At 42.5% G+C, this 13,912-nt stretch overlaps 1 protein-coding gene across 1 annotated transcript; it reads left to right on the top strand.

Moving 5' to 3' along the window:
• Positions 1 to 524: 524 nt before the first annotated feature.
• Positions 525 to 1,472, top strand: LOC309851636 (olfactory receptor 3A1; the record flags this gene model as incomplete). The annotated part of the gene is made up of 1 exon (XM_082707223.1): positions 525 to 1,472. The coding sequence occupies one exon, from the start codon at positions 525 to 527 to the stop codon at positions 1,470 to 1,472; it is 948 nt and encodes a 315-aa protein (XP_082563349.1).
• Between the last annotated feature and the right edge of the window lie 12,440 nt (positions 1,473 to 13,912).

The raw sequence follows: 13,912 nt of genomic DNA on the forward strand, positions 1-13,912 counted from the left end.
ATCATGCTTAGCGAAATAAGTCAAGCAGAGAAAGACAACTATCATATGATCTCCCTGATATGAGGAAGTGGTGATGCAACATGGAGGCTTAAGTGGGTAGGAGAAGAATAAATGAAACAAGATGGGATTGGGAGGGAGACAAACCATAAGTGACTCTTAATCTCACAAAACAAACTGAGGGTTGCTGGGGGGAGGGGGTTTGGGAGAAGAGGGTGGGATTATGGACATTGGGGAGGGTATGTGCTTTGGTGAGTGCTGTGAAGTGTGTAAACCTGGTGATTCACAGACCTGTACCCCTGGGGATAAAAATATATGTTTATAAAAAATAAAAAATTAAAAAAAAAGAAAAAAAAAAGTAATCAGCCTAAAATAATCTACATGCCATTTGGGATGGCAAATTTTGCTGCCCTACAGAGTCTGGTTTTTTTGTTTGTTTGTTTGTTTTTCATTTGTTTGTTTGTTTTGAATCAATATATTGAGAGGAATGATTCTTCTTCTCCTTGGATGTTTCCTTACAGGAACTAATGCAGTCAAAATTTAGGGCCAATAGAACAGCCATTACTGAATTCATCCTGCTGGGCTTGGTGGAGACACCAGGGCTACGACCAGTTGTCTTTGTAGTCTTCTTCTTTGCCTACCTGGTCACAGTCGGAGGCAACCTCAGCATCCTGGCTGCCATCTTCATAGAGCCTAAACTCCACACCCCCATGTACTTCTTCCTAGGCAACCTATCAGTGCTGGATGTTGGGTGCATCACCGTCACTGTTGCCTCGATGTTGGTTCGTCTCCTGTCCAACAAGCGTACAATTCCCTATGGAGCCTGCCTCATACAACTTTTCTTTTTCCATCTCTTGGTTGGGGTAGACTGCTTCCTGCTGACAGCCATGGCCTATGACCGATTCTTGGCCATCTGCCAGCCCCTAACCTACAGCACCAGAATGAGCCAGACAGTCCAGAGAATATTGGTAGCTGTGTCCTGGGCGTTAGCCTTCACCAATGCACTGACCCACACAGTAGCCATAGCCACACTCAACTTCTGTGGTCCCAATGTGATCAATCACTTCTATTGTGACCTCCCACAGCTCTTTCAGCTCTCCTGCTCTAGCACCCAACTCAATGAGCTGCTGCTCTTTGCTGTGGGTTTCATAATGGCAGGTACCCCCTTGGCTCTCATCATCACCTCCTATGCCCATGTGGCAGCTGCAGTCCTACGAATCCGCTCTACTGAGGGCAGGAAGAAAGCCTTCTCCACATGTGGCTCTCATCTCACTGTGGTTGCCATATTCTATGGTTCAGGTATATTTAATTACATGCGACTGGGTTCAGCCAAGCTTTCGGACAAGGATAAAGGAGTTGGGGTCTTCAATACTGTTATCAACCCTATGCTGAATCCAATCATCTACAGCCTCAGGAATCCTGATGTACAGGGTGCCCTCTGGCGGGTGCTCAAGGGGACACCATCACTAGCTTGAGTTCTGGAACATCACTCCCTTATTTTCTTTTTCTGAACTGAAAGAGAAATACTCTAAAGCCAGTAACTAAGACAAATGGTCCTTAATTGCTTCTGCCTTCCAGCAAAACATGAGGTTTTTTTGTTAGGTATAATAGTTAACTGAGGCCATGCCCCAGTTATAGACAGTAGGTGTATTAAGCTCTGCTAAGGGCAGCCCCTCTGACAAATTACAACTTCAGTTGCCACATGCTACCTTTTCTGTGTAGAAGTGGAACCTCAGAGCTTTGACTATTACAGGTTCATATCCCACAGGAAGGTTATAGTCTGGGCTCCCAAAAATATCCAATAAAAATCTCCCCCACCCCTCCCACTAGTAGGTCATATGATTCCCTCAATTTCAGGTAGGGGTGGTCTGGTTATAAAACATGGGCCTTGGGGTGCCTGGGTGGCTCAGTGGGTTAAGCCTCTGCCTTCAGCTCAGGTCATGATCTCAGGGTTCTGGGATTGAGTCCCTCATCGGGCTCTCTGCTCAGCGGGGAGCCTGCTTCCTCCCCTCTCTCTCTCTGCTTGCCTTTCTGCCTGCTTGTGATCTCTCTCTGTCAAATAAATAAAATCTTTAAAGAAAACGGACCTAGAGATCAGAATCATTTTATTTTTCCCATCAGGTTCCTACAAAGCAAAACAACAGCGAAAACAACAACACCACCCACCTCTATCTTTTCCAATCATACAAAGGTAATATGGGATATAAAGGGAACAGAGGAGAAGTCATATTAGTTGTTATGTGTTGTCCGGTAACTCCGAAGAACATCATCCCTGTGTGCAAATTTTTAAAACTCAGTTAATACATACAATAAATCTTATAAAATGAATGTTCCCCCATCTAACTTTCCTGATGTACTTCAAATCTTTTGAAAAGATCATCTTTTGTAATGTAAATATTATTTATTTATTTATTTTTAAAGATTTTATTCATTTATCAGAGAGAGGGGGGGCGGAGAGCGAGCACAGGCTGACAGAATGGCAGGCAGAGGCAGAGGGAGAAGCAGGCTCCCTGCCGAGCAAGGACCCCCATGTGGGACTTGATCCCAGGACACTGGGATCATGACTGGAGGCAAAGGCAGCTGCTTAACCAACTGAGCCACCCAGGGGTCCCTGTAAATATTATTTAAACATGAAAAACTGCCAAACTACTCAATATGAACTTCTTCTCTAACTCCTCACTTTCAGTCCCCAAACCTTCCAGCTGAGATAATCCATATCTGTAAATAAAGATATGGTGATATCTCCCCTAAAATTTCCTTTCTCAGTAGGAGAACAGTCTAGAATATTCTCTCATGTTGCATGGTGCTCCCCAGGCTTTTGTTCAGTTTGTATTTGGCTGTATTTTCCTTCTAGCCTCTCTTTGAGAAGAATTGCCCATTCTGGGCATCTCTGCTGTGCCACGATGTTTCCTGATTTGTTTCTCTAAAACATCCCTTGAGCTGCCCCCGTGGCATGGCTTCTCTATGAGTTTTCATACATTGAAAGGATTGAAAGGATCAGGTAAGATGAAGATGAAGAGAAAGGACATGAGGGAGGGAAGCAGAACAAGAATGGAGGTGGAGAGTTTTTGGGGAAATGAAGAAGAAAGATGGGAACTGGGGAGAAATAGGAGAGAATTGCAAGCAAATGGGCTAAGAAAGGATCAAGGCACTGGAGAGGACCCAGTGGGGTACAGAGAGAGTGGATATGAGAAAGAGAGAGAAATAGGATAAATAAGATGTCTTGAGACAGTTAAAAGGTAAGAGGAAGGAAAGGGACAATAAAATAAGTGAATCAGGAGGTGCCTGGGTGGCTCAGTGGGTTAAGCCACTTCCTTCAGCTCAGGCCGTGGTCTCGGGGTCCTGGGATCGAGTCCCTCATCGGGCTTTCTGCTCAGCGGGGAGCCTGCTTCCCTCTCTCTCTCTCTCTGCCTGCCTGTCTGCCTGTTTGTGATCTCTCTCTGTCAAATGAATGGAATCTTTTAAAAAAAAAAATCAGTGAATGGGACTGGAAGAGATTATTATGCTGAGTGAAATAAGTCAAGCAGAGAGAGTCAATTATCATATGGTTTCACTTATTTGTGGAGCATAACAAATAGCATGGAGGACATGGGGAGTTAGAGAGGAGAAGGGAGTTGGGGGAAATTGGAAGGGGAGGTGAACCATGAGAGACTATGGACTCTGAAAAACAATCTGAGGGTTTTGAAGGGGTGGGGGGTGGGAGGTTGGGGTACTAGGTGGTGGGTATTATAAAGGGCACGAATTGCATGGAGCACTGGGTGTGGTGAAAAATAATGAATACTGTTATGCTGAAAATAAAAAATAAATTAAAAAAAAAAATCAGTGAGTCAGGGATGAAAGATGTGGGCTTCTGTACAGGGCAGCTTCTTGTTCTGTATGTCCAGAAATAACCCATTTATACAACCCTGACATCATCATTGTAGCCTATCCTCTCCACGGAGGATAAAAAAAAAAAAAATTGGGGGTGCCTGGGTGGCTCAGTGGGTTAAGCCTCTGCCTTCGGCTCAGGTCATGATTCCAGGGTCCTGGGATCAAGCCCCAAATCAGGCTCTCGGTTCAGCAGGGAGCTTGCTTCCCCCTCTCTCTCTGCCTGCCTCTCTACCTACTTGTGAGCTCTCTCTCTCTCTCTCTCTGTCAAATAAATAAATAAATCTTTAAAAATTTTAAGTTTAACTGAAAGTGCTAAAAATTATTCAGGGACTCACTTTCTATTTTTCTGAACAGAAAGTGCTCCTAGAATATTAAGGAGGCCTACCAGATGGCAAAAGAGTGAAAGGGACTGCTGGGTATTTTATCTACTTGCATCTCTAAAATGTCTTCAGAATTTGTTTCTAACCATCCAACTTATCAACTCACTCTCTGCTTTTTGAGTCATGCCTGCCAAGACTATCAAAAGACATGGGGAAAGGATAGCTTTTTCCTGATTCTTTCTTAGCCACCAAATAAACTTCAGGGACACAATGAGCTTCCTGGAAGGGTCAAGAAAACTGTTGAGGAAGATCTATAACATGGTCTTGACTTCATCACCTCCACTCCTGGGCAACTTTCTTGACCTTGGCTAAGTTCCTTACCTTGTCTGGGTCTACTTGACAGAGGCACAAGGTAACCATCAACGTTCTTCCACTTGTAATGCCTCTGCTTTTGCTAGCCAGAATGAATAGTCTGTCTCACCCTGTTTACCTGAAGAGTTACCACATCTTTCACCACCACTTTCTCTACCCACGGCATTTAGCACACTGCAAAAAGGAGCCTATTTGCTTCCAAAAATCCCTGGGCCTCTGGCCTTCCTTCAATATGAACACTCATCTCAAGCCTCAAGGGTTGATTTCAAGTGTAATCACTGAATAATAAATAATCACTTATAAAATAGATCAACTGTTTCAACATCATAAATAATGACCCAAGACACTAATTTCTGGCCCTTTGTCTACTCTCCAGGATCATAGGGTTTTTTAAAAAATTTGAGAGTTCACCTTCCCTTTGGAATTTGCCTAGTTTTTTTATTCCAATCTTTTGCTACTTTAAAAGTTTATCATACATGTAACACATCATGTTGTAAAAGTTCAGACAATACAGAATGTCATTGTCACTCTTCCATACCATTCCCCCAGTAATCCAATTTTTTAAAACAAGAACTAGTGGTAGTAGTTGGTATTTAGCTTTCCACAAAAATGAACACACACCCGTGAAAGTGGAAATGCTGTACTGCTTTGCAATGTGCTGTTCCCCTCTCTGCATTATATGTTATGATTTTTTACATATCAACCTACAAATCAATTTTATCCATTTAAAGGCTGCATAATATTCCACTTTATGTATTAACTATAATCTGTTTAATAAATCCCTATTGATTTTATTTCTTTCCTATCTTTTCACAATTGCTAATAATACTAGGGTAAATATATATAAATTTATATATGCAATAATAATAGTTTATTGTAAATAAATATAAATTTGAATATGTTTCCATATACTAAAATTATTTCACTGGTTAAATTCATAAAAGTTGTGTATGTATATGTGTGTATCCATTTACATGGAAGTGCAAAGTTAAAAAGTTAAAACTTGGTAAATATTCTGCCTATTTGTCAAGAATCATTTTATATCTTGATTGGCAGTTTGTAGAGACTGCTACTTACCTCACTTGCTATAACTGGTTGTTATAGATAGAATTTTTAATCTTTGATAATTAGATCAAATATTGCATTCTATTTAATTATATATTTAAATATATATTATTACCTAACTATATATTTAAATTCAAATTATATTTGAATTTCTTTGTTTATGAGTATGATTCAATTGATTTTTTTTAAAGATTTGATGTATTTACTTTAGTGAGAGAGAGCACAAGCAGGGGGAGTGGCAGGCATAGGGAGAAGCAGGCTTCCCACTAAGCAGGGAGCCCAATGTGGGACTCAGTTCCAGGACCCTGGATCATGACCCCAGCCAAAGGCAGACACTTAACCAACTGAGCCACCCAGGTGCCCTCAGTTGATTTTTATGTATTTATTACTTATTTGTATTTATGCTTTCAAAATTGCCAGTTCATGTTTTTGCACCTTGGAGGTAGTTTATATTAACAATTGGTGGAAACACTTCAGTTTTAGGGTAGTATCTCCTTGCCGTGTATGTTGCAAATACATTCCCAATTTCCCACTTGTATTCTATGTTGCTTAGGCTTCTCCTGCCCAAATGAAGTCTGTCATTTTTATAAAGTTAATCTTCTTTGCTTTGTCATGCTTAGAAAAAAATGACTTTTCTATCTAAATGTTGTATAAATATTTGTCAGTGATGTTTTTCTAGTATATTTACATTTATATTTAAGTCACATATTTAAAATATAAAGAATTTATTTTTGCGTATATTCTAACTTTTCCCCCAGCTGATAAAAGTTGCCCCAATCTTATAAAATGTAAGCTTGTTTGTACAGTACATAGGATATATATATATATATACATATATATATATATATATACACACACGCATACACACAAATACACACACACACAAAATAGCAGCAAGCGAAATGCAGAAGAAGAGGTCCCCCACTCACATTCTCCCTACAATGACAATATTTTGTACAAGAAATGCTGTTGTGGGAGTTTGGGGTTCTAGGTAGGAGACTGTGAGACCCTGGTGGAACCCAAGAATGAAGAGGGCTGTTTTGAGAAGTAGGACCCATCCCCAGGTGGCAGTGAACCAACAGTAGTCTGGTAACAGACCTAGAAGCAACTTGGTCCCTGTGTGGACTCAGCTTCAGCCCCATTTGGCCTTGGTCCTGTCACCAGCAATATCTGCCAAGAGACCCAGGAGAAGTCATGCCCACTTGTGCCCCCAGTTAATAGCCCTGCCAACATTGACCCTGGCTGTGGATAATGAAGGAGCCCATGACCCAGCTCCAGTCCTCTTGGCTGCCAGTCCTGCCCCACCAGGGACAAACACCCCATGCTCATCCATACTTCTCAGGCTTTTGACCTCAGTCCAACTGAAGACACTAAAAAGGCCCATAACTTGTCTCCTGAACCTCGTAGTCATGGACCAGGAATACTCCTGCTTGTTTGGGACCCCACCAGAAGACACATTCTTCTATGCCCCCAGAGGTTGCCCCACTGACCTCCATCCAACTGTAGATTAAAGTGACCCCATAACCTCAAAGTGATGGGCAGGGAACACTTGTGCCCCCAAGGACCTGGAGGAAGATACACTCCCAAAGGTGGGCCTGCCAACCTATAGATCTTGAAGAAGCCCTATAACCAACATCCAGTTTCAAAGGGACATGTCTCCAGTTTATTAGGACCAGCTCCAGGCATCCTTGCCAGGATGTTAAATCATGAATCATGAAAAGTGCTTCCTTCTCAATTGACTCTCCCTATTCAGCCTTACATTCCATCCACTCCTTTGGTCCCCATGACCCACTCCCACATTGCTCCTCTATAAACAAGAGGAACTTCCATTTCCTGCCAGGGTAATTTGGCACATGTGTTAGCTTCCTATTGCTGCTGTGACTAAATGCCACACATTTAGTGACTTAAAACAACAGAAATTTATTCAGTCATGGCTCTGGAGGCCAGAGGTTCAAAATGAGCCATACTAGGCTAATTTAAAGTGTCAGCAAAGAAAGTTTGTTCCAGAGGTTCCAGGGGAGAATGCATTCCTTGTCCCCCTCAGCCCCTCCAGTGTGGCTGGCCTTCCTTGCCGTATGATCCCCTCACTCCCTCTCTGCTTCCATTTTCACATTGCCTTCTCTTCTGTAATCAAATATCCCTCAACTTCTCTCTCGTAAGTATTCTCGGGGTGACGGAGAGGGCCCATTGAGTGATACAGGATCATCTCCCCAGATGAAGACCTCCAGCAATCACATTTACAAGGTCTTAATTTTTCCATATAAAGTTGATTTTAGGGATTAGGATGTGGCTATGTTGCGGGGGGCATTATTCAGTCTCTCACAGTCAGGGATGGGATTCTTTTCAGTGAGCAAATTATTTATTTCTCTTGCATCATGGGTGAGATTGCCTTTCTCTGAATATACTGAGACCTAATCTCAGTTATTCTGTAGGCACAGAGGAGATATGGGAAATGTTCTTGAGGAGGACAAGAGTCTTCTTGTAAGGCATCTGCTTCCTAGCAGGTCTTTGTATGGCCAACACACCAAAGGAGGTTGATTTCCACCGGCAAAGAGAAAGGGATGCTTTTGCCAAGTGGCTACAAGAGGGACTGGGGTTTCATAATTCTCCTGCTCAACCTCTCAAATATCCCCATCCCAAGACTCAGGGTCTCATTCCTTCCATAGCAGGGCCCTGGATTTAGCATAGGAGGCACCCCTCCCTTTAAGCAGCATATTCGGCCCCTTTGTAGTTCTGAGACTCTTAAATTAGGTACAAGAGCTGATTTTCAATGCTGCCTGCCTCATGGGACATTGTCAGGGAAGTTTTCTGGCTTTGACAATAAATCCTAAATTGATTCTTGCCTGACCTGGGCCTATTATTGTTTATTCAGGCATCTAGGAAAGTTAACAGAAACTACCCTTAATTCTTTTTTTTTTTTTTTTTTTTTTTTTTTAGGATTTTTAAATTTATTTGACAGAGAGAGACAGCAAAAGAGGAAACAGAAGCAGGGGGAGCGGGAGAGGGAGAAGCAAGCTCCTGGCTGAGCAGGGAGCCCGATGTGGGCTGGATCCTAGGACCCTGGGATCATGATCGGAGCTGAAGGCAGATGCTTAATGACTGAGCCACCCAGGTGCCCCTACCCTTAATTCTTAAAACTTCCACAATTCTTATAATTAATTATATAATATAATTCTTATAATTAATATGCTAGTGCCATATTAATATGCTTGTGCCAGCACATGACCCAGGGGTTCACCTTTAACCTGTACCTCATCCCAGCATACCACAGCTGGGTCTCAGTAATGAAATTATGGTTTTCACCAACCCCACTTCCCTAAACAGTGAATGGTCCAGTTTCAGAATCCCATCTGGAGGCCATGCTTCCTAGTAGCAGCTGTCTTAGTCGGGCTCCCCCGAAAGCAGAGTTTGAGACAAGATGCTTATGTGGCCTAACTGGGAAGTCATTTCAGGGAGCAGGGGTCCCTGGGAGGAAGACTGAGGTTATGAGGAGACAATGAAGGAAGAAGCGGACATGACTGAGGGCTTCCGCACAAAAGTCTCTGCTATGGACATCCCGCAGAGATTTGACTGAGCATGAGCATATGCAATGCTTCCTGAAATTGTCTGAAGAAGGAGTGTTGGGGTGTTTATTCATTGGCTCCCCTTTCATATAGTCAAGGTACTCCTTGCACTCTAGGTACATATGCTCACATCTAGTGAGCACCCCACCCCCACGACCATTATTCATGGCATCAGAAGATCCCCAGGAAGAGGCTACCATCTGCCAGCCAGCCACAAGCAGAAGCCCACAGGAAACTGTCTGACCCGACCACAGCTGAAATCAGAAGATAGATGTGACTCAGACATCTGAAATGTTTACCACAACATGCTTCCTACAAATATGAGGATTCGTAGAGACTCCAGGCTCGTAAAGTGCTTAGCATATTACCATGTGCTTAACAAACACCTGTAAATGTTATCAGTGGGTATGGTGATGTGTTGCCAAACTTGTACTAGCATTTTAGTGACTCTTACTTTATTTAATCTGAAAAAATGCTCTATGATAGAGGATACACTCTTTTCACAGATGAGGAAACTGAGGCTCAAAGGGGGTACAACAGCTTGTCCAAAGTCAACCACTAGTAACAAGAAAACACATCTGTCTACAGTACATTTCCTCCTGTAGAAGAGTTGGTTCTCTGGTGAGAGAAGACAGAGCACCCCCTCTTTGGAGAAGGGTGTTGAGGTAGATAGTGATGAGTATAGGAGTCAGAGGAACACACCCCTCAACCTTCCCACATCTTCTGTGTGGCCTTCACCACGGCTCTCAATCCCTCAGAGCCTGGCCTAGACAGTCATATTGGCAGGCAGCTCCACAGGAGTTCTCCTAGCTCTTCTACCCCCACATCCAGAGTCATTAAACATAGCCAAGATACAGTCCCAGGGGCTCCCAACTAACAAGGTCCTGAGGGAGAAAGCACCACATTCCTGAGGACTCATTAGAAAACTGAGTTTGAAGAAAGCTTCTCCCTCTTGTCTTTCTTCTGGGGCCTCCTGCTCATCCCCAGGTCCAAGGCAAGTCTGGAAATTAGCTTGTCTCTGCTCAAAGGCTCTGCCTGGGGTTGACATCTGAGAAATGAACTCCTCCCTTAGCAAACCTATATCTAGTCCACTTACACTAGCTTCCTGGGTGGCTTTGAGGATTTGAACGAGTTCTGTCAACCTCAGTGACACCACCATTTAGTGGAATCTTTATCACCTTCCCTAACTACCTCCTATAAAGCTAGGGCTAGAGAGAAAGCCTTTTTTCCCCTTCTTTTTTAAAGAAATTCTAAATACCATAAGGTGTAAATCATGGTTGCTATATTCAGGAAGCGTTGTTTACAAAACAACTTGTCTCTCTCCCCATCTGTCTCCCCCATTCTGGGAGGGATCACACTGTAAAGAAGATAGCACTTCCTCAGAGATTGTCAGCTTGTTTCCTTCATTAACTTTCTTTCTGGTGAGTAAAGAGGTCTGCATAGCTCCTCATCTTCCTTCCTGAAGAGCCTCACTGGTTTGTATGCCCATGCCCAGGTGAGTATGTTCAGGGGTCCTAACCTGCCCTTACAAAACAGAGGTGGAGCCTCCATTGTTGCCATTAGCTCAAACCTGACTTCTCATGTGCTGCAACTGAAGCCCCTGGGGAAAGCAAATGTTCTAAGGGAAGATCAGAAGACACAACCTAAAGGTCCTGGTTCCTTTGCTGTGCCCTTTTGCCCAAGGTTCCATTTCTTGGAAGCCTGTTCTTTCTTACTCCTAGGAGAGAGTAGGAAGCTATTTACTGAGTCTGGTTCACTGCCCAGAACCCACTGTATCAAGCAGCCTAGAACCTTCACTTCAATCCCAGGTCTTGTTGAGCCTTTTCATCACAGGGAACATGGAGGAATTATTTAGAGTTCCAGGATGGGGAGCTGTAATTGCTCAGTAGAGAGAACCTGGAACTCATAACAAACATTTGAGAATCGTGATGCAGGAAGTCTCCTCATGATGGGCAACGGGGTTACCCTTAGGCACACTGGATGTCTCTGGATGATCAGAGGTCTTCCAGAATCCCACTGATTTCAAGGAAGTTGCATCTCTCACTATTTGCAAGTTGGTGGCAGCTGCCTTGTTGCTCTTCTGTCCCTTGTTGCTCTTCTGTCCCTGGCTACCAATTATTTCTCTGTAGGGTATGCCCCTTCTAAAGGCCTTATTCTTTTGTGTAGTTTCCCTGAAAAGAAACATGTTAGTGTGTGTTAAGCTACATTACCTGACTGTCCCATAAAACCAAGGAAAGCAGTAGTCTCTGCAGCAACCATGCACCCTGCATTTGCCTCTACACACCCCCCTACTCCCCGCCAAGTAAATCATGGTAATTAACAAAAGTCTAGCCCAAGTTCCAATTTGTCCAGGAAGTCTTCCATGACAATTCTAGGTCATGCTGATGTTCTTTTTCTCTGCAATTCTATGAACACTGCAACCATTAGTTCATTTATGTAATAAATATTGCGTACCTACTATGTGCCAAGCATTATGATAAGTATTGTTATTGTAAACTGAATGAAACATGTTTTGGGTCCTCACATCTTCTACAGAGCAGTAGGGGAGATTTGCTCTATAGGAAAAAGACTTAGCAAGAAGATAAATAGTAATAAATTACATTAAATAATGTTTAGTAAGAGCTTCAGAGACAGAGAAAAAGACACTTTTGAACTTTCAGGAAACCAGCTTAAGTCAAGTCCTGAAATACATGGGGGGGTGGGATTGGAAGGAGGCCATTGCGGGTAGAGAAAACAGTATGAGCAAGGAGGCAGAAAATCACAGGGTCACAATCTAATACTTATATTTAAAAAGGCCCAAAAAGGGAAATGGAGAGTAATTAATTGTCATTTAATATAGTATATATAAAGAGAGCGCTATCCACCCATTGATTTGTCCATTTGCAAAGCACTTAACGAATTTCATCGATGATAAGTATGCCTGAGAATGGTCCTCCATCTCACCAGTCATATGGTCCTAGAATTTTAAGGGTATTTAGAGATCACCACGTCCAAGTTTTCATCCATGTGAGCCCATCAACCTTTGCCTTCTGTTAGAGTCACCAGACTCCAAATGCTTCCCTCTGATTCCAGTGTATTCTCTGCAAGGGAATAGCAACACCCTTAGGAAGCTCTAGCTCTGCTTATTCCATGGGCCATAAAGAAACAGTGATATTTTTTTCATCAGGATTTTATTATATCTTATTTCATCAGGATCTTATTATTATCTATATCTTATTATAGCCAAGACTTGGCTCAGTCTGGCTCTGTATATATGTGCCTGTTTCATTTGAAGATCTCTCCTTAGATCTGTTGATCAAAACATTATGCCCGAGTCAAAGACAAGTGAAACAGTGGTGGCTGTGAAATACACAAACCCAGCTGCACCCAGCTGTAGCCCACCCACAGGTCATGCTTTCAGTTTTGTTTTCAGAGGCAAGCAACAGATACCATAAAAAGAATAAATAACTTTAGGGGTGCCTAGGTGGCTTAGTTGTTAAGCATCTGCCTTCAGCTCAGGTCATGATCCCAGGGTTCGGAGATTGATTCTCGCATTGGGCTCCTTGCTCAACAGGAAGCCTTCTCCATCTGCCTGCCTCTCCCCCTAATTGTGCACAATCTCTCTTGTTCTCTCTGACAAATAAATAAATAAATAAATAAAATCTTTTTAAGAAAGAATAAATAACTTTAAATTAAATTATTCGAAGTCTAATGTAAAGGCTCCAAGTAGTTGGCTCCAAGAACATCAGCAATTTATTGACATAGGATTTTGAACTTATACTTCAGAGTATGTCCCTCACCTTGGATAAATGTGCTTGGCTGAACTACCTGGTATCTGCAATCATGGGTCTGAGTCTTGCTATATATTTGTTTGATCTTCAATATCTCTAGAAGCTTTAAAACCTGGGTTTTCAAGCAGTGAAAGACAACTATCATATGATCTCCCTGATATGAGGAAGTGGTGATGCAACATGGGGGCTTAAGTGGGTAGAAGAAGAATAAATGAAACAAGATGGGATTGGGAGGGAGACAAACCATAAGTGACTCTTAATCTCACAAAACAAACTGAGGGTTGCTGGGGGGAGGGGGTTTGGGAGAAGGGGGTGGGATTATGGACATTGGGGAGGGTATGTGCTTTGGTGAGTGCTGTGAAGTGTGTAAACCTGGTGATTCACAGACCTGTACCCCTGGGGATAAAAATATATGTTTATAAAATAAAAAATTTAAAAAAAATATAAAAAATAAAAAATTAAAACCTGGGTTTTCAAATGCTTTCTGGTTTCTCTGGAAATATTAATTTTTCTATCTTGAAATCTGCTTATTGTTTGGGTTGATCCCTCAAAGTGAAATGGAGAAATCCATCTTAACCTCATTACATATAAAGAGGAAGTTTGTTTGTTTTTTTTTTAAAGATTTTATTTATTTATTTGATAGAGACACAGTGAAAGAGGGAGCGTAAACAGGGGAAGTGGGAGCGGAAGAAGCAGGCTCCCCACTGAGCAGGGAGCCTGATGCAGGATTCCATCCCAGACCTGAGCCAAAAACAATCACTTAACAGGCTGAGCCACCCAGGTGCCCCAGGAAGTCTGCTTTTATCTTAATTCATTTTCCCAAGTATTCTAAGCCTTCTAAGTAGGACAGGATAGAAGGGACAAAGTGGTGATGGTTTTGGGTATCTCAGCTGAGAGCAGAGTAAAGGTATTGAGGTGAAGGAGGAGGTCAGTGAGTAAGAGATGACCTGAGGAG

This window comes from Mustela nivalis (assembly GCF_964662115.1).
Source record: "Mustela nivalis genome assembly, chromosome: 17".
NCBI lineage: Eukaryota > Metazoa > Chordata > Mammalia > Carnivora > Mustelidae > Mustela > Mustela nivalis.